Raw genomic sequence first — 25,713 nt, forward strand, 5'->3', positions numbered from 1 at the left:
GGTGCTGCGGCACATCGGGCACTGCCCGCAGCTCCCCCGGCCCAGGGCGGGTGCAGGTGGGGCTGCACCAACTGCACACCTCCTGCCACCTCCTGTGCCTCCTGCACACCTCCTGTGCCTCCTGCACACCTTCTGTACCTGCTGCACACCTCCTGTACCTCCTGCACCTCCTGCACACCTCCTGTGCCTCCTGCACCTCCTGCACACCTTCTGTACCTCCTGCACCTCCTGCCACCTCCTGTGCCTCCTGCACCTCCTGCACACCTCCTGCACCTCCTGCCACCTCCTGTGCCTCCTGCACCTCCTGCACACCTTCTGTACCTCCTGCACACCTCCTGTGCCTCCTGCACACCTTCTGTACCTGCTGCACACCTCCTGTACCTCCTGCACACCTTCTGTATCTCCTGCACACCTCCTGCACACCTCCTGCCACCTCAGCACGCAGCTGGCATCTCCAAACCAGTGCACAACCGGGATTTGGGCGCTTTGATCCCATCTCCAAACTGCCATCTCAGATCTGAGCTGCCCAGCTGTGGGGGCACTGCCTGTCCCCTAAATGACAGAGGCATCAACAGCTCACAGCCACATTTAGAAACAGAGAAATTCTTCAGGGAAAAACCACAGCCAACTACCTACTAGTTACTCTCAATATTTAACCCAAAGCACGGCTGCTGCTGGGCAGGGAACGCTGCTCTGGTGAAAGCTGTGGAGTTTTACCAAAGTATCCCTTTTGCTTCCAGAGCGCTTGCGCATCTGTGACCCAAAACAGCCACGTTTAAAAGTGTTCTGCTGTCAAACTGCCGAGGGGCACAAGTGGAAGCGCAAGGTGAGTCTGCCTTCACACAGAACACAGTAATTCCAGCCATGGAGGTGTTTCCACAGGACAGCAATAATGCACAGCATCACTCTGTATAACCCAGCCATGCTCCAGCATGGGCACAGACCAGCAGGCAGTGACAGGGAGCAAGTCCCCTCTGCCAAAGGAGGACATGAAAATTACATTTCAAAGTCTGGTTTAATTTCTGTGTGGCCATGGAGGGTTGTTGCTACTTGGCCTATGCCCACACTGAAATATTACATATAAGGAGAGAGGCAGACGTGACAGTGACCCATACATTTTTAGCCAAATAACAAGGATGGGATATTCTCCCATGTTTTAGCAAGCCCCAGCAGTGCCCAGCTCCGGCCTGGCGCCGTTTGACAGCACCCTGGTGTGAGTGTCGCAGCCCTTCACCGGCTCCGGCAATGCCGAATCCGCGCCGCTCCCTCTCGGAACGCCGGGCTCGGGCGCCAGGAGGGCAGCGCCGTTCCTGCCCTGCCAGGGCCCGGCCGGGGGCAGCGCCAGGGCCGAGCCCCGCCGGGCAGCGGGCACGGCACGGAGGCAAAGCCGAGCAAAGCACGGCCGCGGCCCTGCGGCACCTGGCGGGCAGGGAGGGACACGGTGTGCGTCGCCGGGCCGCCCGCAGACAGCCGGGCCGGGCACGCCCTGCCAGGAGCGCCGCGGGGCCGGGGCTGGCACCCAGCGTGTGCCCGCCGTGCCGGGCACCGGGGCCGGGGGCTCCGCGCCGGGGCTCGGCACCAACACTCACCCCGAGCCGGTGCCGGTGCCGGTGCCGGTGCCGGCCAGCGGGGTCCGGCTGGGAGCGGCCGCGGGACCCGCCCTGGCCCGGCTCGGGCACAGCCTGGCCGGGGACATCGCAGCCCTGGCGGCTGCCCTGGCCCCAGCCCGGGGATGCGCTCAAAGCCCGGGGCTGCCCTCCCTGACAGCACCGACAGCAGCCTCCCAGCGGCTCGGCTCGGCTCGGCTCGGCTCGGCTCGGCTCGGCTCGGGAGATGCTGGCCGCAGAGAGGATGCTCAGCTGTGTGGGACAGCCAAGACCCTCCATGTCCCTGCCTGGGTGAAGGCATTGACTTTTTGGCACTTTTTGAAGGGATGCCTAAAGGCTTCCTCCAGCCTTGCAAACACTCCAACCAATCTATCTTTCTGTCTCTTCAGGAAACCACAGTCCCCAGTTTCTTGAGAAGACTCTGCTAATTCACATGGGTCTAGTTGAGACCTACTTTCAGACACATCCTCTGCTAACAGACACCCTCCAAACAAGCACTTTATTGCACATTTTCCCAGCCTGAGGAATTAGCCGACACAGATAAAGACGTTACTACCATGGAGCAACTTCTCTGGCTGACAGCCCTCATCTGGACACACCAGCCCCATCCTGTCAGGCCCAAAGCAAAATAATCCGAATAAAAACATAGGAAGGTGACAAGAGTGTTGTTTCTGTCTTGCTCTCATCAAGGCCGAGTCAAAGAAGACAATTTCAGGGTTTTCTTCTGCAATCACACGTTGCTCAAGAACAGCCAACAGGATGATGGGCCCCCAGTGAAGCAGAGCAGGGTGACGAGCACAGCCCCAGAGAGGACAGACAGAACACACACACCCTTCTCTCTGACACAAACCAGGAGCTGCCGTGAGCTGCTGTGCTACGGCACAGCTGTTCACAGAGCACCCATCCCCTTGGGCAGTGTCCAGGCTCCTGGATTCCAGCCCCTCCACAGCCTGCCGTGCCACGGACAGAAAACCTGAGCAGTGCCCAGCACAGACCAATCGGTGCACTGGGCATACTGGGATGCAGGGTGACACCCCCAGGGCCCGGGTTAATGATCAGCGCATTCTGCAAACACCAGCTGCTTTCTCTAACTCGGTATTTGGAGATGCACTCTTTCTAATTAAGTAGTGACTATAGTTACGTGTCGTAAAAATCAGATTGCAGATAATTAATCATTAGGTCATATTTTAATTGGGTTATTTTTAGTGAAAAGGCATCCTTTGTCTCTTGTGGTTTTGAAAAGTATATAAAGAAAAATATGAAAGATACTATTACAGCAGGAGAGAAAAATAAATAAGAAGTGGCACATCCAGACAGTGAGTGCATTCAATAGGTTTACAGTCTGCATGATACAGGCATCAACCAGAAACTTGCTTTAAAATAAGATGTAAGGAGCCCAAGGAATCAAAATCAAGTCTGTCATGCTAAGAAATACTTTTGGAGAAACTTACATTCGATGCTATCAATACAACAGGCTGAATCACTGTAATGATAGGCAGCAGCTTTCAGAAAAACTGATTTCTCTGCTATAATTCAATATAGGAATAATGTAGCTAAGAGGAACCATTTAACTCTGTTTATTTTTATCTTTATCGGTGTAAAGCAATACTGGGTACTACACAGAGTGGTCTGAAAGGCATTTCAGGAGGTAAGCAGGCTTATCCTTCCTCACACAGGCAGCAGGTCTGGAAAAGCTGCTTTCATAAATATGGCAAAAGTCACACCAAACCCCTTGGAAGTTTGTGTGTCACAGCAAGCAGAGGAACTGTTAATGAGAACAGGATAATTGTAACTAAACATTAATTCCTCTGTATTTATTTTGGTACAAGGTCAATTCTGATGTTATTTCTTCCCTTGCCAAGTTGTACCAAACACTCTGCCCAAAGGTGTTGCGGGCAGGAGAAAACAAAGACTGAATTAATCTCTGATGGGAACAGGAAAAGTCATTTTGGGATCCTTTGAGGTTACTACTGAAATCCTTCTAGGAAATGACAGAAATCAAAGCAGAGGAGAGAGCATCTGCTCGTCAGCTCTAGCTCCAAGCACGGGATGAGGATGAAGGAGGTGCCCTGGTGGCGAGGCAGGGATGGGGCTGGGACAGGCACTGGGGTCACAGCCAACCAAACCCTGCATCCAAAGGGGCTTTATGCAATCAAGCCATCTAAAGCATCCTGTGGCACTTCCCCCAATGGAGCACAATGAGCAGCACAAAGCATCACCATTTTGTAATGATTGCCCTGAAATGCACAACAACTAATTAAAAGGAAATAAGAAAAAAACACCCTGAAAGACAAATGGGCACTGAAAGTAATTTGATCCCAGGGATCAGGGAAAGTTTATTTCTCTGTGACAGAACTATAGACACAAACCTCAGAGAAACCAGCATTTCTTAGGGCAGTCAATAGCTAAAACATTCCCTGCAAAGATATTGGGTTGAAATACACAGAAACTAGAATATCCCCATATACACCATAAAGAAAAATAAACATTAGGGTGATAAAGTACTTCCTCTCCTGTCAAAAATGTATTGCTAGATATAATATCATGGCAATTGGACCTCATACATGAGGTTTTTAAATCCAGGCCCCTGTAGAAATGTGCTGTAACAGGATGGTGTTTGTTTTCCCTGGCTGCTGCTCACCCTGGAGAGCCCCCAGCCATTGTGCTCCTGCAGGAGGAGGATTTCCGCTGGTAAACCTGCCAGGGAGCACAGCCAGGCACCCCAGGAGCTGCATTTCCTTAGGAGAGCGGGGAACCCCTCGAGTGCCAGGGGCTGCCCAGTGACAGAGGCCATGCGAGCAGCCCAAGGCCCACCAGGTGAGGTCGTGTTTGTTCTGAGCCTCTCCATGGGCTGATCGGGGGAAAGGAGCTGTGGGGACTGTCTGCAGAAGAGAACGAGAGAAAGTCCCAATTGCTTTATAACTACCATTCCAAGGATGGGGGGAGCCCATGGGAGCACTCACACAGCCCCAGCCGTTTGCCAGGCCAGCTGAGGACACAAGTGCTGTGTGTCCCTGCAGAGGCAGAGGTGCTGTGTGTCCCTGCCGTGTGTCCCTGCCGTGTGTCCCTGCCATGTGTCCCTGCAGAGACAGAGGTGCCGTGTGTCCCTGCTGTGTGTCCCTGCTGTGTGTCCCTGCTGTGTGTCCCTGCAGAGACACAAATGCTGTGTGTCCCTGCCGTGTGTCCCTGCCGTGTGTCCCTGCCGTGTGTGTCCCTGCCGTGTGTCCCTGCAGAGACAGAGGTGCTGTGTGTCCCTGCCGTGTGTCCCTGCTGTGTGTCCCTGCTGTGTGTCCCTGCAGAGACACAAATGCTGTGTGTCCCTGCCGTGTGTCCCTGCCGTGTGTCCCTGCCATGTGTCCCTGCAGAGACAGAGGTGCTGTGTGTCCCTGCTGTGTGTCCCTGCAGAGACACAAATGCTGTGTGTCCCTGCCGTGTGTCCCTGCCGTGTGTCCCTGCCGTGTGTCTCTGCTGTGTGTCCCTGCCATGTGTCCCTGCAGAGGCAGAGGTGCTGTGTCCCTGCCGTGTGTCTCTGCTGTGTGTCCCTGCCGCGTGTCCCTGCTGTGTGTCCCTGCCGTGTGTCCCTGCCGTGTGTCCCTGCCATGTGTCCCTGCAGAGGCAGAGGTGCTGTGTGTCCCTGCTGTGTGTCCCTGCCGTGTGTCCCTGCCGTGTGTCCCTGCCGCGTGTCCCTGCAGAGCCCGGGGCAGCTCCAGGCAGGTCCCTGGGCTCTCAGCTGCTCCTCGTACCTTTATTTACAGAGACATTTCCCCGTGGTTTCACTTGTAACCCAGCTCGAAGGGTTGGTTTTTTTGCACACTGCCTCTCCGTTACTCCACCTGCAGAGGCCTCCCTTCACCCCTCCTGCCTCAGCACAGAGCAGCTCTCCTCACGTTGGTGCTCATTTCCCACAAACCAAACTGGGTCCCTTTATTTCTCTGCAGGAGCTCCTGGTTCCATCTGGCTGTCCCACCACAGCCCTACACCACAATGCACATACAAGCTCTCTCTCCAGCACATCACCCAACCAGCCTTCCCCAAGAAGTGCCACACTCTGCGGTAAACATTTCTGCTGTAACTTTAGTTATAAAAGAGACTTTTGAGAACTGCCGCCTCATTCTTACCTGCTCAGCCTGCTCCTTCCTTGTGGCCCCCACCAGCACAGCCCACAGGCAGCACGGGATCCTTGTGCAGGCAGGAAAGCAGCACCACAGCCCCTGTTTAACCCTTTGGGCCCCACATCCTGTCTGATGGGGCTCCTGGGGCAGGTGGGACCCATTGCCCCCTCTGGCCCCTCACCTGGACACTGCCCAGCCCTGCAGCCCCTGGCTGGGCGGGTAACAGCTCCCTGTCCCCCAGCTGGGCTGTGCCAGCTCAGCCCCACCGTCCCATCAGAAAGAAGGAATTGGGCCAGAGCACGAGGGCTGTGTCTGCCCCTGAACAGCATTCACCAGACAGGGCAGGCCTCTGGGAAGGGAAAAGAATTCCTAAGACCAAGCCTTGGAGCAGCCAAAAGCACAGGATTTATTTCAAAAGGCAGCGGGCAAACTGCTGGATTGCTTTATTTATAAAATAATTGCTTCATCTGGACGGTTGTGAGACCTTCCATCCTGTGACTCTTATGTGGCTGAGTCAGGAAGTGAGGCAAGAGTGCAAGAATGAACAAAGCAGCACTTAAATGTTCCACTTCACTTATGTGGGTCAAAATCTCGATAAGACACAGAAAGCCGAAAGGAAAACGAGCCTTGCAGGCACCTTGCTCTGGCATCCCCGCAGTGCTGTGCCCCCAGGCGTTGCTGTGCTCTGCTCAGGCCCCGATGCTGCTGACCCAAAAGCTGCTGGAGCAAACAGGTGAAGCTCCAGGCGTTTCCATGAGTGTGCCTCACACCTGGGTGCTGCCCGGAGGCCTCGGGGTGCAGAGCTGCCCTCACCTCACCAGCCCGGGGGCAGCCTGCCCAGAGGGTGCAGCTCCTCCCGGGCTCCAGGAAGGCTATTTTCAGCTCATGTATTTTTAGAAAGTGAAAACCAAATTGAAACCAAAGCAGAAGTCAGCTGAATTAGTATCTTCATTACTGTCAACATGGGCAGTGAAACTCTGAATGAGTGACATGGTCAGGACCCCTGTGCTGGTGCCCAGGGCAGCCGCCCCTCACACAGCACTGCTCTGAACCCACGGCCCCTGTGCGGGCAGCCTTGCTCTTCTCTTACAAATCATGGTTATTGACACACTGCAGAGCAGCAGCTGCTGTGGCACAGAGCACCGCAGAGAGCTGGGGCAAGGGGCAGAGGCAGCTGAGCACAGAGCTGGGCAGTGCAGGGCAAAAGGTGATGGGAACAAACCCGGGAAATTCCCTCTAAACGTCAGGAAAAACACATTTTACACATTCCAAGCTGCAGAGGACCTGAGGTTTGGTAGGGTTTGGAATGAATAAGAAATAGATCCGCGTGTTTTCTCGTGGGTGTGGAGCTGGTTGTGGGTTCCCTGCAAGGACAGGCTCCTGCAGCTCGCACTGAAGGGGAGGCTGGGCCCAGCCCGGTGTGCTGGCCCTGGGAAAGCGGCTGTGGGGCTGCAGGGAGGGCCGGGGCAGCCCCAGCCCCAGCCCCTGCCCTGCCCTCGCCCTCTTCCCAGGAACAGTTATTTTTAGGTCACTTACCGCCACTAAAACATACTTGGACTGTTTTCAGGCTGACTCACAGCTGAATTCCTGTTCTGGAGGCATTTTCAGTCCACACCCAAAATGAGGAAGACAAAACAAAATGAAACCAAAAAGGCCCTGTCTGAATCAGAACCAAAGCCTGTGCCCAGCTGTGCTGATGCCAGTGCCTGCAGCCCAGGTGTGATTCTCCCTGGGGGAACCTGCACCCACCTTGGTCCTGCTTAGCCCAGCTCAGGTGAACCTGGCGGTGCTTTGGAGCTTTATTAACTGAAATTTCTCCATGTACCACCCAGCAGTAGAAGAATCAGGCAGAGAGGAACATGCATGTGAAGCTTGAACATGGTGGTTTATATTCTCTTTTTTATCACATTTTTAATTGCAAAACCAGCAGCATCACAGTTAATTGTGTAATGATCAGAAGTTTCACTCATTAGTTTAGGGAAATAGAAGTCATGGAGGCTTTAGAGATTGCCACTAATTCAAAGGTACAAAGGGCTGTCCCAAAGGGGGAAGGACCAGAGCCCAGCAGGTTTTTGAGTCCCTCTGAGGTGCTGGGCTCTGTGTAGGGATCAGGCAGGGGCTGGCTCCTCATTAGCTCCTGGTTCATTAGTGCAACTGCTAATGAATTTGAACTCTGAGGTCGGAGTTCTGCCTCAGGCTATAGGTTCCACGGGCACTTATAGACAGCTATAGTGAGGCTAGGTGGCTCCATACGCTGTGAGTGCCCCTGTGAGCGTGCCTGGCTGTCCTGGTGACCCATGAAGGCACGTTTGTCCCAGCCCAGGCCCAGGTTGTGGCTCACAGAGCAGCTGTCTGAGAGCAGCGTGCTGTCCCTCAGAGAGCTGCCTTGGTGGCCTTTGATGGCAGTGTCAGTGGCCTGTGGGGCACCCCACTGCTGGCCTGTGGGAGCGAGCACAGCATCCCTCCCGGCCTGCCGGAGGCAGCTCAGCAGAAATCTCCCGCACAACGAGGTGACAGGCGCATTTAGAGGAACACAGTCAGCTCATACCTATCCTATTGCATGAATAAAGTTATCTAAAACAATGGCACATTGCTGAATGCTCTCCCTCAGAGAGTTTCCTCCCAGACCTCTCCCACCACAAGGAGACTGCTTACTCATTCACTTCCCAGTGGCTGTCAGCCTGCCCAGGAGCTGCCTTGTTTTGGCCATCAGCATCTCTCTGAAGTGGTCACCCATCAGGAAATAAAAGACGGGATTAATGGCGCTGTTTAGGAAGGCGAAGGGCCTGGTGATGATGTAAGCAGTGGTGATGACTCTCTGCGTGCCCCCGGAGACGTTGAGGGCCGGGATTCGGGAGGCGATGCGCACGTTGCGCATGACGTGGTAGGGAGTGAAGAGCAGGGAGAAGGTCACCACGGTGAGGATCACCAGGGTCAGGGGCTTCTCCAGGGTCAGGGCGGAGCGGACCTGCTCGCTCCTGTTCTGCAGGAAACAAACCATCTTCACGTAGAAGCAGCCCATGGTCAGGAGCGGAATGAGGAAGCCAAAGACGGTCAGGAACATGCTGTAGACGAGGCTCGCCACGGGGTCCCCAGAGCTGGCGTAGTCGAGGCACTTGTAGTTATTGGCAGCTGTGACGGGCTCCAGGAAATGCAGCAGGGGCAGCAGCTCCAGGATCACCCCGACCCACACGGCCACAGACACCGCCACAGCCGTGCTCCTCTTCTGCAGGATGTGGTCCCTGAAGGGGTGCTTCATCAGCATGTACCGGTCAACGCTGATGACCATGAGGAACAGGACGCTGCTGTACAGGTTGGCGTGCAGCAGGAATCTGTTGCTGTGGCACAGGGTGCTCTCTGCCCACTGATCTTTGGAGTAGCTGTTCACCAGATTTGGCAGAGTGCACAGAAATAGCAAATCCGATATGGATAAATTGAACAGGTAGACGTTGCCGCTTTTCCATTTTTTCAGGCAGAAAACATAGCCAAACACCACGATGATGTTTCCAAGGGCACCTATAATGAACTCAAGGCTGTACATGGTGGAGAGATAATACTTTTCCAGTACTCTGTTTGTCGGAAGATGGCCACTGGTCTCGTTCACAGCCTGGAAAATCACAAGAAAAAAAATAAACGGCGAACCCAAGTAAAGGATCATAGCACAGTTATTGTTATATCATTGCTGTAATCAGTGCATGCAGCCTGCAATTTCCTTCCAGCCTACAGGGTAAGTAGATATGTGACCTCAAATATCTCTCCCACACGGGACTGGTACTTGCAGACACTGATCAGAGTTACAGAAGGAGATGAAAACTCGCCCGAGCAAAGACCTGTGTGAGGAACTCAAAGTGGGAGCATCACCCGAATGAAGGCATCAGTCACAGTGTGCCAGCTTGGCCAAAGCCACGGCAGTGCCGGGGCCAGGAAAGCGAAACCAGCCCGTGGGTGCCCTGTCAGAGCCTCGTGGAGCCATCTGCCCCTGTTACCCAACACCAGTCCCGTGGGTCCTGCCTCGTCATTGAGGGGTTTGCTGACAGGGCTGGTGAGGGATGAAGGCAGCAGCCCTGCTCAGGACTGGCTGGGGAGCCAGGAGAGATGTGTTTGTTAAATTAACCCAGCCCTTAATCGAGCGCTTGGTGAGCTGTGCTGCAAACTGGGTACCGGAATTGCACGGAGGATGGAGCACATCTCCTGTGCCTTCTGCCAAAGCTTCCTTCAAAGCTGCACCACACATGAGCTTGCTTTCTTTCTAAAGGCTGGTTAAAAAATGCTTTCCACTCCAGGGAAGGAAATAGAGCAGCATCTCAAGTGTTTACTCCTCTCCCTCCTCAGCAGCCACCTGTCCCTGCCACAGGACACACAGAGCTTTTGGTGACAGCCTTGGATAAAGTGTCAGCAAACAACAGGAAAGCAGGGAAAACCACATGCCAGAAACTGGGATATAGATCAAAACTGAACTCAAGCTAAGGTTAAGATTTCCAAAGCTGTTTTGGTGTCAGGAACTTGTTCACAGGTCTCTGTCCTCAAAGCAGAGATCAGCTGTATTTCATTTTGAAGGGAGATCATAAGGCAGAGCAAAAACTCCATCAAGCCATTTCCATCAAGCCTCTACACTTACTGTGTGCCCCCCAGGAGACAGAAATGCTACAGAGAGCCCTTGCTGTCCTCCGACCTCACCTGCTGAGCCCTGTCTGCTCGGTTCTTGAGGAGAAGCTCAACTCCTTAGTGAGATTCTAGTCCAGAAAGCACATCCCAGACATCAGCAATTTAAATAGCGACAGATATTGAAAGTTCGGTATGGACAGATGCATTAATTCAGAAGTTGTTAGGAAAAGGCTGATGGATCAGTTTAAGGCGAGAAGGAAGAGCAGTTGGAGCCCACCCAGACGCGTGGGTGCCACGCAGGGTGCCCGTGGTGGAGCCTTACCATGGCCGGGCCGCGCTGCCTCGCCGCGGGTCCGGCGCAGCTCTGCGATCCGCCGCCTCTCGCTCAATCATTAACGCCCGGGGCGAGGCGGATCTGTCTGTGAGCTGCCGGGATGCCAACAGCACTTCCCCTTGGCAGGAACCCGCGGGGAAGCAGCGGGGAGAGGCACCCCCTGCTCCCGTCCCACGCCCTGGGACAGCCGGGGCTGCAGGAGGGCAGGGCCGGGGCAGGAGGAGCGCCAGCTCCTCACACAGCAGCACCAATTCCTCACACAGCATCGCCAGCTCCTCACACAGCATCACCAGCTCCTCACACAGCATCGCCAGCTCCTCACACAGCAGCACCAGCTCCTCACACAGCATCGCCAGCTCCTCACACAGCAGCACCAATTCCTCACACAGCAGCACCAGCTCCTCACACAGCAGCACCAATTCCTCACACAGCAGCACCAGCTCCTCACACAGCAGCACCAATTCCTCACACAGCATCGCCAGCTCCTCACACAGCAGCGCCAGCTCCTCACACAGCAGCACCAATTCCTCACACAGCAGCACCAATTCCTCACACAGCATCACCAGCTCCTCACACAGCAGCACCAATTCCTCACACAGCAGCACCAATTCCTCACACAGCAGCACCAGCTCCTCACACAGCAGCACCAATTCCTCACACAGCAGCACCAATTCCTCACACAGCATCACCAGCTCCTCACACAGCAGCACCAATTCCTCACACAGCAGCACCAATTCCTCACACAGCAGCACCAGCTCCTCACACAGCATCACCAGCTCCTCACACAGCAGCACCAATTCCTCACACAGCAGCGCCAGCTCCTCACACAGCAGCACCAATTCCTCACACAGCATCACCAGCTCCTCACACAGCAGCACCAATTCCTCACACAGCAGCACCAATTCCTCACACAGCATCACCAGCTCCTCACACAGCAGCACCAGCTCCTCACACAGCAGCACCAATTCCTCACACAGCAGCACCAGCTCCTCACACAGCAGCACCAATTCCTCACACAGCAGCACCAGCTCCTCACACAGCAGCACCAGCTCCTCACACAGCAGCACCAGCTCCTCACACAGCAGCACCAGCTCCTCACACAGCAGCACCAATTCCTCACACAGCAGCACCAGCTCCTCACACAGCAGCACCAGCTCCTCACACAGCATCACCAGCTCCTCACACAGCAGCACCAGCTCCTCACACAGCAGCGCCAATTCCTCACACAGCAGCACCAGCTCCTCACACAGCAGCGCCAGATCCTCACACAGCAGCACCAATTCCTCACACAGCAGCGCCAGATCCTCACACAGCAGCACCAATTCCTCACACAGCAGCACCAATTCCTCACACAGCATCACCAGCTCCTCACACAGCAGCACCAATTCCTCAAACAGCAGCACATCACCGCCCCACAGCTCCCTGCTCTACTGGCATTGCTGTAGAAACTACTGGCAAAGATAAAAATATAATAACACTGCTAATGCGGAGTGACCACACCCCGCAGCCAATAATTGCGCCCCTCTGCCGTGGGCAGGGACGCTCCCACTAGAGCAGGCTGCTTCAAGCCCCATTCCACCTGGCCTTGAGCATCCTCAGGTATGGGGCAGCCACAGCTTCTCTACCTTTCCCTCCCCTTTATGTGATGTACTTCCCAGCTATCAAATATTAACCCCATTAATATATATAAAAAGCTATTGTAGCTTTTCTCTGTGGACAAGGCCAATAAATCAGCTCTTATTTAGGCATTACAGAAGCTGATTTGAAATTTCCCCCATGGCTAATAACTGACACTGGCTTCTCATTTACCACCTTTTAAATGTCTTGTTCATTCAGGCAACTGCTGTTGCACTGAAGGATAAAATAGGGCTGAAGAAATGGAGCATTCCTTCCTTCCTGCTGCAGTAACTCCTCAGAACACTGGTGAGGGAGCAAGAAATGCTCATTGCAGTAGGTTTATGTTGGTCCCTGCTTTACAGCTCTGTGACCATTGCCTCAGCTGGTTGTACTTCTAAGCAGTTTTCTATCCCCTGGCTATTTTGAGGCTGTCCCAGTCACACACGCTGGCATTCCATTGCCTTTCAGCAGCCCTGTCCATCAGGAGCACCTGAGCTGGGCTCAGCACGGGCTCTGTGCTGGCTGGCACTGCAGGCCTGCAGCTCCCAGTGCTCCTGCAGGGCAGGCTGGGTGCTGCTGGGCTCTGATGGGGCTCCAGCCCAGGAACCAGCAGGGACCCCAGATCTCCATGGGGTGAGCAGTGGTGGCAGCCTTGGGGCCCTCCCCGAGCCCTCCTCAGGAACAAGGGCCCGGCTGAGCACACCAGGAGCAATCAACCAACACTGCCAAAAACACCAGAAACACAAGGACACTGTCCAGTTCTGGGGTTTGGGGTTTCAGGGTGGCTCGTTGGGGAATTTTTGGGTTTTTTAGCCGGCGTAGTACTGCAACAAAAAGTTAAGGATTCTTAAGAAGAGGGTGATGGGGAAGCCCAGATTGGTGGGGATATTTCAAGGATGCTTCATTTCCTCCTTGACTCACCTGCAAGCATGAAGCCCCTCTGCTCATGCAGCTCCCACTGCACCCTGTGGTAGGAGAGTCTGAGATCAGCGTCCCTGTGCTTGGGCATCCTTGGGGGGTTTGATCTCTGCACCCAGAGCTGGCTCCTAACGGGGTTGTGAACCCACCGTGGTGAGGCTGAGCTTTGTCCTTGACTGTCAACCAGCAAACCCCATCCTCCCTTCAAGGGAAGGCTTGTGGAGATGCACCAGAGCCTTCCCTTGTGGTGGTTTGTCTTGTTTTTGGTGTGGATAAGCTTATAGCAGCTCCAGCCTCTCCTGCCAGCAACATCAATAGTGCAGGTTTCACTGCCTCGTTTTGTGCCTCACCAGGCATTTCCAATCCCAAAATCTATTTTAGGAACCTAAACAAAAACATACAGCCCAATCAATCATGAGCCCATATTTAGGTGTTGGTGCTTAAAAGCCATTTACTTCTGGTTCCAAGAGCATCCTATAAAAACACGCAAGGGAAGGTTGGCAATCTTTGGCTGGCATTGTTTCTTAGAACACAAATTTCTCTCCTGCCTTACAGGCAGTGTCCCTGGCAGAGCCGATGCCTGAGCCACGATGGAGGGAGCACAGTGTCATAGGTGGCAGCTGGATGGGGAGGATGGCCCAGGTTTGCTCCAGCTGGGCTGGCACAGGCTCCTCCAGCAGCCCTGAGGGAGGCAAAGCCCCCTGAGGCCAACACTCAGCCCAGTGCTGCCCTAACAGCAATGTCCCAAGGCTGCCCTAACAGCAGCGTCCCAGGGCTGTGGGCAGGAGAGCACCAACGCCCCTCTGGCTCAGAGCAGGGCAGCCTGCTGAGGGATGGCATGTGGGCACGTCCCCTCCAAACCAAAGCCACAGCCATCCCCCCCTGAGCAGTCTATTCAGCAAGGTTGTTTCCTGGAAACCCCAGCTGGGCTCATTCCAGTGGCATTTACAACCCAGAAATGCCCATCCCAGGGAACACTCTTGTGGATGTGACCCTAAAACTGTACAGAAAATCAAACCAAAGGTGTTAATGAGCAAAACCCCGAAGTCCAGCTGTCTCAGGAACACTGAGAGGCTGTTAATTATTCCCAAATGTGGGAGGAATAAAACTGCAGTGGAGCTGTGTCTGGCAGCAGAGGAGCCCAGGCTGTAGCGGGCACTGGGCTGTGCTGGCACTGCTGCAGGGGGACCTGAGCAATAGCCCCCAAACCCTCTGGGACTGAGCACAGGAGACAGATATGCACCCACAGGGTGTGCAAAGGGGCCAGGACAGACCCACCCGAGCGCTGCTGCTTCCCTCCTGCACAGCTCAGCAGCTCCCATGCCCAGCTGGACTGGGGGCAGAGCTGGAACCGGGGCTGTCTGCAGCAGCCACCCCTGGGCTGCCGCTGCTCCCGATGGATGGGACACCGAGGCACAGAACACTGCTCTGCAATCAAAAACCAGTTTAATGTTTATATTCATCTGAATGAAGATGGAAAATAGCAATCATCCCCTACACACGCCATCTGAACAGGCTGCACACACTCAGGAAAATAACCCAGAATTATTGAAGATTCAGTACCTTTTATGCAAAAGAAAAGCAGGATACGTGAAGTACCTGACCAGTGGTTGATTTACTTAAATCAACAGCCAACCCTTGTATTCATGCTTCAGTCCAAAGTTTTAGGGTTTATATTTAACACACAAAACATTTGCATAGAGGTTATTTGTTCCACATAGCCAGCTGAACTATGTTTCTTTTCCAAGCCTATAAAATTTCTAAGCTAATTCTACTTTTAAGAAATCATATGTGAAATCTGATAAAAAATTTCAAGGACAATTAGAACACCCAGTACAAGACTTAATAGATAAGTAGAGCACAGACCATGCAGCAGTGTTATCCTAAGTCTGGGACCTTCACAGCTTCCTTTTTCCAGTGAATATCCAGTGCTGGTTTGATTCTCTAATTCCTGCTAGTGCAAGGATTAAAGAAAGGAAGTAGGAGTAAGACATGCGCATTAAAAAAAAAAAAAACCAAAAAACCCAACACAACAAAAAACCTCAAATAAACAAACACCCCAAAAGAAACAAACAAGCAAAGCCCAAAACACTTGCACAATTTTTAGCCATCCCAATGGGTTTCCAAGCACTTCTCTCAAGCCGTGCAGAGCAGGAGCAGCCCGTGATGGGGCAGGTTCCTGCAGCTGCCCCGAGCCTCCTGCAGCTCCCGGTGCTTCCCTGCACCCCACCAGCCCTGGCAGCAGCGGGGCCCTGCTGCCACATCCCACGGAGCCAAAGGGGACAGGAAGAAACGGCCCCGAGCACGTCCCGTGTGCCCACAGGCACCTGGCCCTGGGCACACACCAGGGACTGAAGGTGCGATAGGAGAGAGAAGCAGCAGCAGAGAGCAGACACAGATCCCAGAGGCTGCAGGGCCAGAGGAGGAACCCGGGGCAGTCCCGGCACTCTGGGGGTTTGAGGTTCGGACGGTAGCACTGGAGGAACGCTGGGTGGGGATCAGGCTGATTTCCTGCCAGGCAGGGTGGGAAACGCTCCAGCCCCAGCACCATGAGGATCACAGGGGGGACGGCGATCACGGCCAAAATCCAGCGCAGCTCCAGTCCCACCTGGGCAGGCGAGGGGCTGACTTCGGCTCACAGGTTCTCCTTCAGCCAGCCCACGCAGGTGTCCAAGAGCCGGCGGCCCAGGGCCAGCTCCAGCGGCCAGGCCAGGAAGGTCATGGCGCCGTGGAAGGCGTCCTTGGCGTGGTGGTGCGTGACGGGCACGCCGGCGGCGCGCAGCCGGGCCGCGTACATGGCGCCGTCGTCGCGCAGCACGTCGTGCTCGCAGGTCAGCACGAGGGCCGGGGGCAGGCCGCGCAGCCGGGCCTCGCGGGCCAGCAGCGGGCTCGCTCGCGGGTCCAGCAGCCCCGGGAAGCGCCGCGCCAGCCCCGCGCCGGCCAGGGCCGGGCCCTCGTAGGCGTGGGCCCCCCGCATGTCGGCGGGCAGCCAGCGGCTCCAGTTGACCAGGGGCAGCAGCGGCGCGGCCTCGGGCGGCACGTGGCGGCCGGAGGCCATGGCGGCATGGAGAGCGGGGTCAGGGCTCAGGTACTCGCTCCAGAAGCGCACCATCAGCGCCCGCGGCAGCAGCGGCTTGTGCGCATTGTCCCTGTACGACGGCAGGTCCAGGTCCAGCGCCTGCAGCGCGGGGTAGATCAGAACCTGAGCTTTCAGCTTGGTTTTCACTTCAGGGTCCTCCGACAGCTGCAGGAAAACAGAAACCATTGCAAAGAATCAGTAAAGGTGTCGATTCTCCCACACTGACAGATCATTTGAGGTGAAGAATGAAAACCCGCATTTTGCAAAGTGAGCAAAATAAGATTATCAATAAAACCAGGATAAAGAAATTCTGAATCTATAGGCAGGTTATCTAAGACAGCACGCTGTAATAAAAATTCTCAAACATCAAATATAATTTCATTTTATTTCTTATATTGAAGGATAATGATTTTGGGGAAATACTCTTTCTGAAATTTTGATGCTTTCTGAAGTATTGGCAGAAGATTTTCTATAGCTACTGAAAATTTATATTCTTACGTCATGAAACTTTCAGGTTTCTGGGTCTCCTTATAATTTCACACAATTTATAGCATGTTCATCAGTTTGGTTTTTAACCCTAAGATGTTACAACTGAAGCAATTGCAATTCTGTGCGTTTTAGAGATGTAACAAAATGTGACGAATTGAACATTGACATTTCTTACATGTCAACCTTTTCCCCTCTTCACTAATAAATTTTCCATTTCCTCCCTCATCTTCTGCCTTCAGCATCCGCAGCAAATTCACCACCATTCCCAGGGTTTCGTTACAGCCCAAACAGCTTCTCAAGAGAGCAACAACATCGTGCTGGTTTTATTTAATAAAGCTGAAGGAGAAGCGCAAAAGGCACCAGACTGTATGCTCAGACACCGCAAAATTTAGTGAGGGTTTTTTTGTTTGCTTGTTTTCCCTGCTATTTGCATCTTTATGAGTCACATAGTTAAAATTCCCTTTGCAAACATCATGCCTAAACCAGACAACACGAGCTTACGGTTGGAGTGATGTAAGGCCTGACTCTAGAGGGCAGAGAGCCTTTTGAGGTGTCTGGAAGGCATAAAGCTCCTGTGATGGCGCTGAGTGGCTCAGGCACAGCTGCCTGGTCCCCAGAGCCCTGTGCCAATCCCGCAGTCTGTGACACCCTGACAGACCATGAGAGCAGCTTTCCTCAGTGGTGGTGAGGCTGCACAAACACCGATTTTGATCTGCAAACCGCTGGTGCTGTACCTGCTGTGCCACGGCCGCAGCCAGGTTGCCCCCGGCGCTGTCCCCGGCCACGCAGACCCGCGCAGGGTCCACCCCGTACTGGGACAGCACCGTGTCCTGCAGGAAGAACTTGGTCACCGAGTACACGTCCTCAAACTGGGCAGGGAAACGGTGCGGAGGGGCCAGCCTGTAGCTGGGGGAGGCAAGAGCAGGGTGTTAGCACCTGCTGTTAATAAAGAGAAGGGCTTGCTCGCATCTCCCTGTTGGGGGATGTCTGTTTCTGTGCCCAGAGAAGTGGGAACTGTCTGTCCCAGCTTTATTACCCACCCACCTCCCTAAAGCCAAAATAGCTGCCAACCACAATTCCCCTGTCACCCTGGCAGCCTCTGTTCACAATTGTGTATAAGTCAGCAGGAAAGCACGCAATCAAACACAGAAACATTGAAAAATCAGATTAATTGAAACAGATTAATTTACTCCAAGCCCTCATCCCATCTGGAAGGAGAATATCTCTTACTTGACTGACACCACGACAGCATTCAGCTCGTTTGAAATCCGGCGTGACATGAGATCGTAGCCGTGCATGCCTGCAATGGAAGCCCAGCGTGTGTGAGAATGGGCACACGCACACATACACAGCCCAGCCTGTTCCCCTTGGCAGCACTTTGAGCTGACTTTCCCAAACCCCCCCTGCTTTCAGCTGGTGAGACCCCCGTGCCCTGCCCCTCCTGTGCCAGGTCCCACGAAACCAAAGGCAGCTCCTGGCAGGGCAGTGAGGTGCGGGCACAGACCCAGCCGCGGTGTGCAGGGCTCACCTGCGTCTCCCAGGCACCAGCCGCCGCCGTGGAAGAAGAGCACGGTGCTCCGGAGCCCTCCAGGCGGCCTCTGGGGCAGGAACAGGCGCACGGGGACCCCGCCGAGCTCCGTGTCCGTCACCGTGACGTTCTCGTCGGACGTGGGAGCCACCAGCTCCACCGCGGAGATCAGCCTCAGCCCCTCCATGTAGTGCATCAGCCCCAGCAGCTCCCCCAGCTCCGACTGCAGCACAAGACAGGGCAAGCTGATTCCAGGGCAGCCTCTCCACTCCCAGAGAGAATTCCCTGCTGGGTTGGATGCTCTGTGCCGGCGTGTGAAGTTGCTGTGGCAGACACACAAACAGGCCGGAGCACAGTGCCCCCACCTGAGCCTGGCAGTGCCAGGAGCACTCATGGCACGCACCCACACTGCCACCAGCTGCCCAGCAGGGCCAGAGCCCGGCCAGAGCCAGGGCTGCTGCTCCGTGCCACACTCAGACTCGTGCTCGGTGTTCATGCGGGTCACCTCTGCAGCCCAGTGTCAGCTCAGTGAGCCACCAGCGCCAGCACTGTCCCAGAGAGCCACCCACAGCCCCTGGCCTGCTGCTGGCACCAGCATGGCATGGGCACAGCCCAGGGAGCACTGCAGAGCCACCCAGAGCCATCCAGAGCCCCTGGCCTGCTGCTGGCACCAGCATGGCATGGGCACAGCCCAGGGAGCACTGCAGAGCCACCCAGAGCCACCCACAGCCCCTGCACTGCTGCTGGCACCAGCATGGCATGGGCACAGCCCAGGGAGCACTGCAGAGCCACCCAGAGCCACCCAGAGCCCCTGCACTGCTGCTGGCACCAGCACCTGGGCTCCTCCACCAGCACCCCAGCAATGGGACATGACCCTCTTCCCGCCCCAGCCTCACCACACCACAACTGAAACAATAAGAAATAAAGCCAAGCTCTTACATGTTATCCGAAGGTGAAAACAGATGAAATTCAGGGCAGGTTTGGGTTTTAAAAGGAAGAAAACAGCCAAGCCTGGTGCAGAACCTGTTTGGAGTTTGGCTTCGCAGAGAAGCTTTATTGTCCCCAGGGAGATTGTGGAACCCCCACACTGAGTGGTTATCTGCTGACAGGTGTAACCTCTGGCCTTCCCACTCTGATAGGGGAACCATACAGTCTGACCCTGCCTGGTGCAGTTTTTTCCTTCAAATTGTATTTAAATCAACTGCTTTATCAACATCTACATATTACCAGGTTTTGAGCAACCTGGCCAGGTGGAATGTGTCCCTGACCTTGGCGGGAGGGTGGAATGAGATGAAATTTAAGATCTTTGCCAACCCAAAGCAGTCTGGGATTCTGGGATTCCGTGCTATAACCTTCTTTTTCAGGAGCTGGAATAGCACAGAGCTCAGCCCCTGCTGGCAGCCCTTGACAGGATTGTCAGCACATTTTTGAGCCACCTCTCTCCAGGCTTGGAGCGGGAGATGCCGGGGGAGCCCTGCCAATCCCAGCGTGCTGGAACTGGGAGGGAGATGAGTGGGCAGGCCCTGGCACACGGCAAAGGGAAGCACAGGTCCTTGCCTCAGCTCCATGAAAGCAAACAAACACACATGCCCGCGCCAGAATTGCCGTTTTAGCCACCACGTTGACACAGTTTACGTAAACATGTCTCAGTTGTTGCTTTTCCCCCAAGGATTAACATCTTGGAAAAACAAATGTCTCAGTCAGAGTGAGTCCTGCTGTGACTCCAATGAGCCTGTGAAAGCCCATGGTGGGAGGAATTCCCTGAGCCCCAGCACTGAGGGTTTCCAGAGCTCTCAGGGCTGTTTTCCACAAGTGGACAATTTACATTGTGGAAAACCACTGGGCTGCTGCCTGCGGTTTCCAGGCCATATCAATAAAAGGAAATGGTGCCCTCATCTGAAAATCCTCATTGTCCCAGTGTGAGATCACTGGGTGTTATGGAGCAGCAGGAAAGCCAGCCACTTTGGGGCTGGGATCCCTGTGCTTTGGCAAGCACTTTCCTTGAGCACGAGCACTTTCCCTGTGCTTTGCAAGGCATTTCCCCAGTCCCTACGGCACGGACAGACCCACACCCTGTGCAGGGGAAGGGAGTGGCTGTGCCCCGGCAGGGGCAGTGCCCCAGGGCTCCCAGCAGGTCAGGGCTCCAGAGGGGCAGGGATTGGGATGGGGACCCTCGGGGGGCAGCCCATGAGCAGGGCCCAGGCTGGGGCTGTGCTTCCCCAGAGCTGGGCTGAGGAGGGGGAGCTCTGCGGGGATGGCACACAGCGGCAGCAAAACCATCCTGCTGTGTTTTGTACCTTCTGCAGGCGTTTCAGACCAAGGGCATGGGGCACTTCCTGGAATGCCTGAGGGGTTTGGGGCTCAAACTCCACAGCAAGCGGCAGGTTTGCTCTCAGAGGCTGCTCCCCAGCTTGGCAGCACGTGCGCACAGGACACAAGCACCAACAGGCCAGGGAGAGTTCCCAGCCTCCCTGCTAAAAGAGGGGGCACCGAGGGCCCCTGAGCTCACCCAGCAGGGCTGGGGGCTCCCCAGGAGCCGCCACAACAGGGCATGGATATGTGCCATGCCGTGGGGCTCTTGGCACCCCCTTTGGGAGCCCAGAGAGGATTGCACTGCCCAGGAGCGCTCGAGGGTGGCACGGTGTCCCCTTTGCTCAAACCAGCCTCAGGGAGTCAGAGAGACTGCACCAGGTCCCCTCTGAAACCCAGCCCTGCCCCAGTGAGCTCGAGTCACTGCCCTCTAACTGCAGGGCCACTCAGGGTACACTTGGGACAATTTAGGGCCACCTCACTCTAATTTGCACCGGTGCAGCTCCAGGGGGCTGGGGCTGTGCCCATCCCTCGGGATTGTGGATTCACAGGAGATGAGCGCGCGGTTACAAAAGGCGTGCCCACAGCCCCGCCGTGCCCAGGCAGGCAGGAGAGCAGCAGCAGGCACAGCCCCACCTTGCAGGCGATCACAGCACCGCTGCAGCCAGCAGGGCCTCCCTGCAGGGGGACAGGGTGGCCGGGCAGCACCGGGCGTGCCAGGGCGATGGGCTGCCCGTGCCCGCCTCCAGCAGGGCATTCAGCAGGGCAGGCAGCAAGGCAGCGCACCAGCACTGCTGAACACGGCTGCTTTCCTTCTCCCCGCTCTCATCTTCCACCACTTAGCCCCGAAACCAAAACACGAGTCCCTGACACACAAAAACCTCCTCGTCCTCCCTCCTCCTGCGGGCTGGAGAGCCAACAAGGGCTGTCTCACACAGAGATGTTGTTTTGTGCGGTTTTCAGGCCTTTTTGCCCGTGGATTGCCATGAAACCACAGAAATCAAGAGAATGTGAGAGCTGCTGTAGCGTTCCCTCCCCGGCCAGCCGGGGGAGCGGGCACGGGAGCCAGGGATGATTCGGGCAGCAGGGCTCGAGCTGCACAGCCCTTCACGGCAGGAGAAGCCTGTCTCTGCCTGTCGGTCCAGCCACATTCCCATGTCCCATTCGCTACTCTGAACGGCCCTTTCTCAAGGCTGCAGGACCAAACCTTCCCTCATTTCTTTCTAGCACAGTCACAGTTCAGCGTTCCATTCAGTGACTCTGCCCTCGTGTCCGTGTGACACGATCCCCGTGTGACACACGCAGCGCACACACACGCACACACACACACACACACGCGCGCGCGCACACACACACACCGTGCCGTGCCCCGAGCCCACAGCACCCCCCTGCCCGGCCCCACAGCTCACCAGGTGCCCCAGGGCCCTGACGGCAGCCGAGAGCAGCATCACGGTGCCGGGCTGGGCCAGCTCCGGCGGCAGCGGGCTGTAGACGTAGTAGGCGAGCAGGGCGGTGAGGAGGCACAGGCACAGCAGCCGGGCCCCCATCCTCGCACGATCCTCTCTGCGCTCCGGAGCCGCTCTCACCCTCCCACCGCCTCCCAGCGAGCCAGCGCAGGGCAAAGTTAATCCCGTGTTTTGCTTGGGTCCCGGCCAGGAGGTGATTTCTTGCGTTGCCACCCGGGGCAGAGGTTACTCCGCTGTGCGGCTTCCAAAACAACAGGTTGCACCAGCAGATTCCCCGTGCAGCCGCCGGGAGCAGCCGAGCCGGCCGGTCCTGCTCCGAGCCCCGCACGGAACCTCGCACCGAGCCCCGCACGGAACCCCGCTCCGAGCCCCGCACTGAACCTCGCACCGAGCCCCGAACCGAGCCCCGCACGGAACCCCGAGCCGAGCCCCGGCCCTGCCCCAGCCCCGCACTGAACCCGGCTCCGAGCCCCGCATTGAGCCTCTCCCCGAGCCGCGCATTGAACCCTGCATTGAACCCCGGCCCTGCCCCAGCCCCGAACCGAGCCCTGTACCAAACCCCGAACCGAGCCCCGCATCGAACCCCGAACAGAACCCCGTCCCTGCCCCAGCCCCGCATTGAACCCCGCGCCGAGCCCCGCGCTGAGCCCCCGGGACAGGCGGCGGAGGGAGCGGGACGGGAGCGGCGGTGGCCGCACGGTGACACCCAGGTGCCCACAGCCGTGCCGGGTGTCCCGGGGCACCGAGCTGCCGCTCGGCAAGGCAGGAGCTCGAGCAGAGCCCGGGACACAGCGGTTTTACCTTTTCGCATTAAAATGTAGGCGATTTCTTCGGCTAAATTCTACCAGCAGCAAATCGGCGCAGCCTCGTGCTCTCCGGCTGAGCAGCCTTTGGGGAAGCAGAGCAGGAACACCACAGAAAGCTGAGAGCTGAGCCATGTGCCACCTGCCCAGACACAAATGAGTTAGTCAGACTTTCAGACTTTTAAGTTCTGCCACCTCCAAACTATTCAAGTATTTTAAAAATCCATCCCTGCTCTCTGTCCTCGGCACTTTGCAGCACAGCAGCCAGTGAAAGCCCAATGTTGCTGACCCCACTCCCCCAAAACCGAGAGAGAACACAGCTCCACGGCCACTCCACCCGCCCTGCCGTGCCAGGTGCTGGCCAGGGCACAGGTGAGCCCACTCTGGCACAGGTGAGGGCGGCCTGGGTCCCAGCAGTGACACGTGGACACGCAGGGCTGGGCGCGGAGCAGCAAACCCACGTCCTCTTTTGCACAGCTCAGGTCTCTTGTCAGGGGCTGAGAGGTAAAACACAGGTAAAGAAGGCAGATCTCAGGTGGCACGGGAAGGTGAGGCCCAGCTGATGATGGGGCATGCAGGACAAAACCCTCTCCTGCCCTGTCCCTCCCAGGAGAGCAGGAGCCCCCAGGACAGCTCTGGCACGGGCAAACAGCACGGAGGAAGAGGAGGCCAGACTGGAACCACCAACACTGGTGTTTTGTTTTGCTGCACTTAAGGAAGGGTTCCCACTCTCCTTCCAGGCTGGTCTCCAGGTGGAAGCTGTGCAGCGACAGCCGGGGCTCTGCTCCTGCCCCGAGGTCACCCTTGGCTCAGGGCAGGAGCTCACAGCGCTTAACCTTGAAAGACCCGCGTCTCATCTCATGGCAGAGCCGCTCCCCTGGCCTCCAGTGAACCACCCCAGCAACCTCCCTGAACCCACGGCACTCCCAGATAGAGGAAATCATAAACCGATGCACCCAAAGGAACCGTGCAGCACCAGCTGCAATACAGAAATGCCCCTATGCCAATATTGTCAGAGCCCTTTCAGTCAAAGGGACCGGTTGGGACAGCACAAGGCCTCTGTCAGACAGGGGATGGGTGCCAAATGGAATATGTGGATGTTAAAATCCAGATCCATCCCACGCAGTGCTTACCCTTCCTGCCTCACCCCAGCACCAGCCCTGCACTGCCAGTGCTCTCCAGAGCCCACAGCAGCACCAGCACTGCTGCCTTGCTGTGCACCACCTGCTCCCCACCACACACAGCTTTCTAAAGCAAAAATTCAGTTTAGTCCTTTCCCTCCTTATTTATTACATTCAGTATGGTTGGATGGAACTTGGAGTACCGGGTCTAGGGGAGGCTGTCCCTGCCCATGGCATGTGGGAGGAATGAGACAATTTTAAGCCATCCCACAATCCATACCATTCTGTAGTTATGCAAGGATGAAATGTCACATTGCTGCTTTTCCTGCACGCCGTGTACCAGGAGCCATGCAGCATGCCCTGCTTCCCACCCCCCGCATTCCCATGCAGTCCAGGCTGCTGGTGTTTCAGAAAAACACGAGAGCAAGGTTAAGCAGGCTAAAACCAGGGTAAAAACTGCAATGGGAAGAGCAGCAAGCAGCGTGTGCCCCTGCTCAGAGCCAGCGTTCCCTGCATCCCTGTGCTCCACGACACGGACAGTCACAGCCAGGATTGCCTGGGTGTGCTCAGCTGTGCAGAGACGGGATGGACTCAGTCAGGCACTGACCTGCCCCCTCAGTAAATCAGCAAACAATAAGTGTTGCAATATCAGGCTGAGCTTTCAAACTGTGGTTTGGAAAGGAGATATGTGTAAGTTTATAACCTTGCACCTTGTTTGTAAGAGCAATCCAGGCTTACAGCCCCACACCTGTTTGTAAAGCAGTCCCTGTTCACCCCCTGGCACCCCAGTGCACCCCACTGCCCGCACCCCCAGAGCATCGCAGGCCCTTGCTGTGTCTGTCAGCCACAGAGTCACTCAGGCTGCAAAATCCCTCTAAAACCAACCTCAGCACTGCCCAGGGCACCGCCAGCCCCTGTCCCCAGGTGCCACCTCCACACGGCCTCTCCAGGCTGGGGACGCCAGCACAGCCACGGGCAGCCTGTGGGCATCGATCCCCACTGTGCCACCTCAGCCTGCCCTGGGGTGCAGGTGTCAGCACTGCCTCGAGTGCGGGCACAGCACTGCTGTGGCCCTGGCTGTGCCAGGGTGCTCCTGGCAGCGGTGGCATCTGGGGCACGTCCCTCCTGTGGCCCTGGCTGTGCCCAGGGGCGCTCCTGGCAGTGGTGTGCCTGCACAGGTGTGCCCACATTGTCCCGGCTCACACAGGTTGCCTGCACAGGTGTGCCAACACCGCCTGGGCCCACACAGATGTTCCCGCACAGGTGTGCCAGCGCAGGTGTGCCCACATTGTCCGGGCTCACACAGGTGTGCATGCACAGGTATGCCAACACTGCCCAGGCTCACACAGGTGGGGGGACCCACACAGGTGTGCCTGCACAGCCGTGCCCGCACAGGTGTGCCAACACTGCCCAGGCTCACAGAGGCGTGCCCGCACAGGTATGCCAACATGCCCAGGCACAGGTGTGCCCGCACAGGTGAAGGGGAGGCAGGAACGCTTTGGTGCCAGCACCGCAGTGCCCGCCGCAGCGCTGGGCTCCCGCGCGAAGGGCGCTTTCAGCAGAGGAAGGGAGAGGCCGCCGGGCGGCAGTGCAGCCCCGCACACCGCCCGCCCTCCCCGAGGCACCGCAAACCCCGGGAGCAGCCGCAGCAGCGCCGCGCCCGGCGCTCCCTCCCCGGCAGGGCTGGGACGGACACCCGCAGGCTCCAGGAGGGGAAAGAACAC

General features: G+C 56.4%; 3 protein-coding genes across 3 annotated transcripts; 1 reads left to right on the top strand and 2 right to left on the bottom strand.

Annotated features, from left to right (window-relative positions):
- Positions 1-8,378: 8,378 nt before the first annotated feature.
- SUCNR1 (succinate receptor 1) lies at positions 8,379-10,649 on the bottom strand. The gene is made up of 2 exons (XM_054282310.1): positions 10,602-10,649; positions 8,379-9,326 (listed from the first exon to the last, which is right to left on the bottom strand). The coding sequence occupies exons 1-2, from the start codon at positions 10,647-10,649 to the stop codon at positions 8,379-8,381; spliced, it is 996 nt and encodes a 331-aa protein (XP_054138285.1).
- Positions 10,650-10,758: 109 nt separating this feature from the next.
- Positions 10,759-12,566, top strand: LOC128940702 (nematocyst expressed protein 3-like). The gene is made up of 4 exons (XM_054282311.1): positions 10,759-10,977; positions 11,248-11,319; positions 11,671-11,733; positions 12,495-12,566. Exons 1-4 carry the CDS (start codon positions 10,759-10,761, stop codon positions 12,564-12,566), a joined length of 426 nt encoding a protein of 141 aa, XP_054138286.1.
- Positions 12,567-15,828: 3,262 nt separating this feature from the next.
- On the bottom strand, positions 15,829-22,146 carry AADAC (arylacetamide deacetylase). Its single transcript, XM_054282728.1, has 5 exons — positions 22,009-22,146; positions 18,290-18,512; positions 17,992-18,061; positions 17,496-17,667; positions 15,829-16,437 (listed from the first exon to the last, which is right to left on the bottom strand). Exons 1-5 carry the CDS (start codon positions 22,144-22,146, stop codon positions 15,829-15,831), a joined length of 1,212 nt encoding a protein of 403 aa, XP_054138703.1.
- Positions 22,147-25,713: the final 3,567 nt, after the last annotated feature.

The sequence above is a fragment of the Melozone crissalis genome, unplaced genomic scaffold, assembly GCF_028551555.1.
Source record: "Melozone crissalis strain CALT ecotype California unplaced genomic scaffold, PUWL_Pcris_2 ptg000034l_1, whole genome shotgun sequence".
Lineage (NCBI taxonomy): Eukaryota > Metazoa > Chordata > Aves > Passeriformes > Passerellidae > Melozone > Melozone crissalis.

Bases quoted from the DNA above. Each gene is read 5' to 3' on its own strand.
- LOC128940702 (XM_054282311.1), top strand. From the start codon at position 10,759: ATGCCAACAGCACTTCCCCTTGGCAGGAACCCGCGGGGAAGCAGCGGG. The intron at 10,978-11,247 runs CACACAGCAGCA...GCAGCACCAATT, and splicing joins ACACAGCATCGCCAGCTCCT to CCTCACACAGCAGCACCAAT. The intron at 11,320-11,670 runs GCAGCACCAATT...GCACCAATTCCT, and splicing joins CAGCACCAATTCCTCACACA to CACACAGCAGCACCAGCTCC.
- SUCNR1 (XM_054282310.1), bottom strand. From the start codon at position 10,649: ATGGTAAGGCTCCACCACGGGCACCCTGCGTGGCACCCACGCGTCTGG. The intron at 9,327-10,601 runs GTGGGCTCCAAC...GTGATTTTCCAG, and splicing joins CGTGGCACCCACGCGTCTGG to GCTGTGAACGAGACCAGTGG.
- AADAC (XM_054282728.1), bottom strand. From the start codon at position 22,146: ATGGGGGCCCGGCTGCTGTGCCTGTGCCTCCTCACCGCCCTGCTCGCC. The intron at 18,513-22,008 runs GTGAGCTGTGGG...CTTGTGCTGCAG, and splicing joins TCAGGGCCCTGGGGCACCTG to TCGGAGCTGGGGGAGCTGCT. The intron at 18,062-18,289 runs GTGAGCCCTGCA...CTTCCATTGCAG, and splicing joins CTGGTGCCTGGGAGACGCAG to GCATGCACGGCTACGATCTC.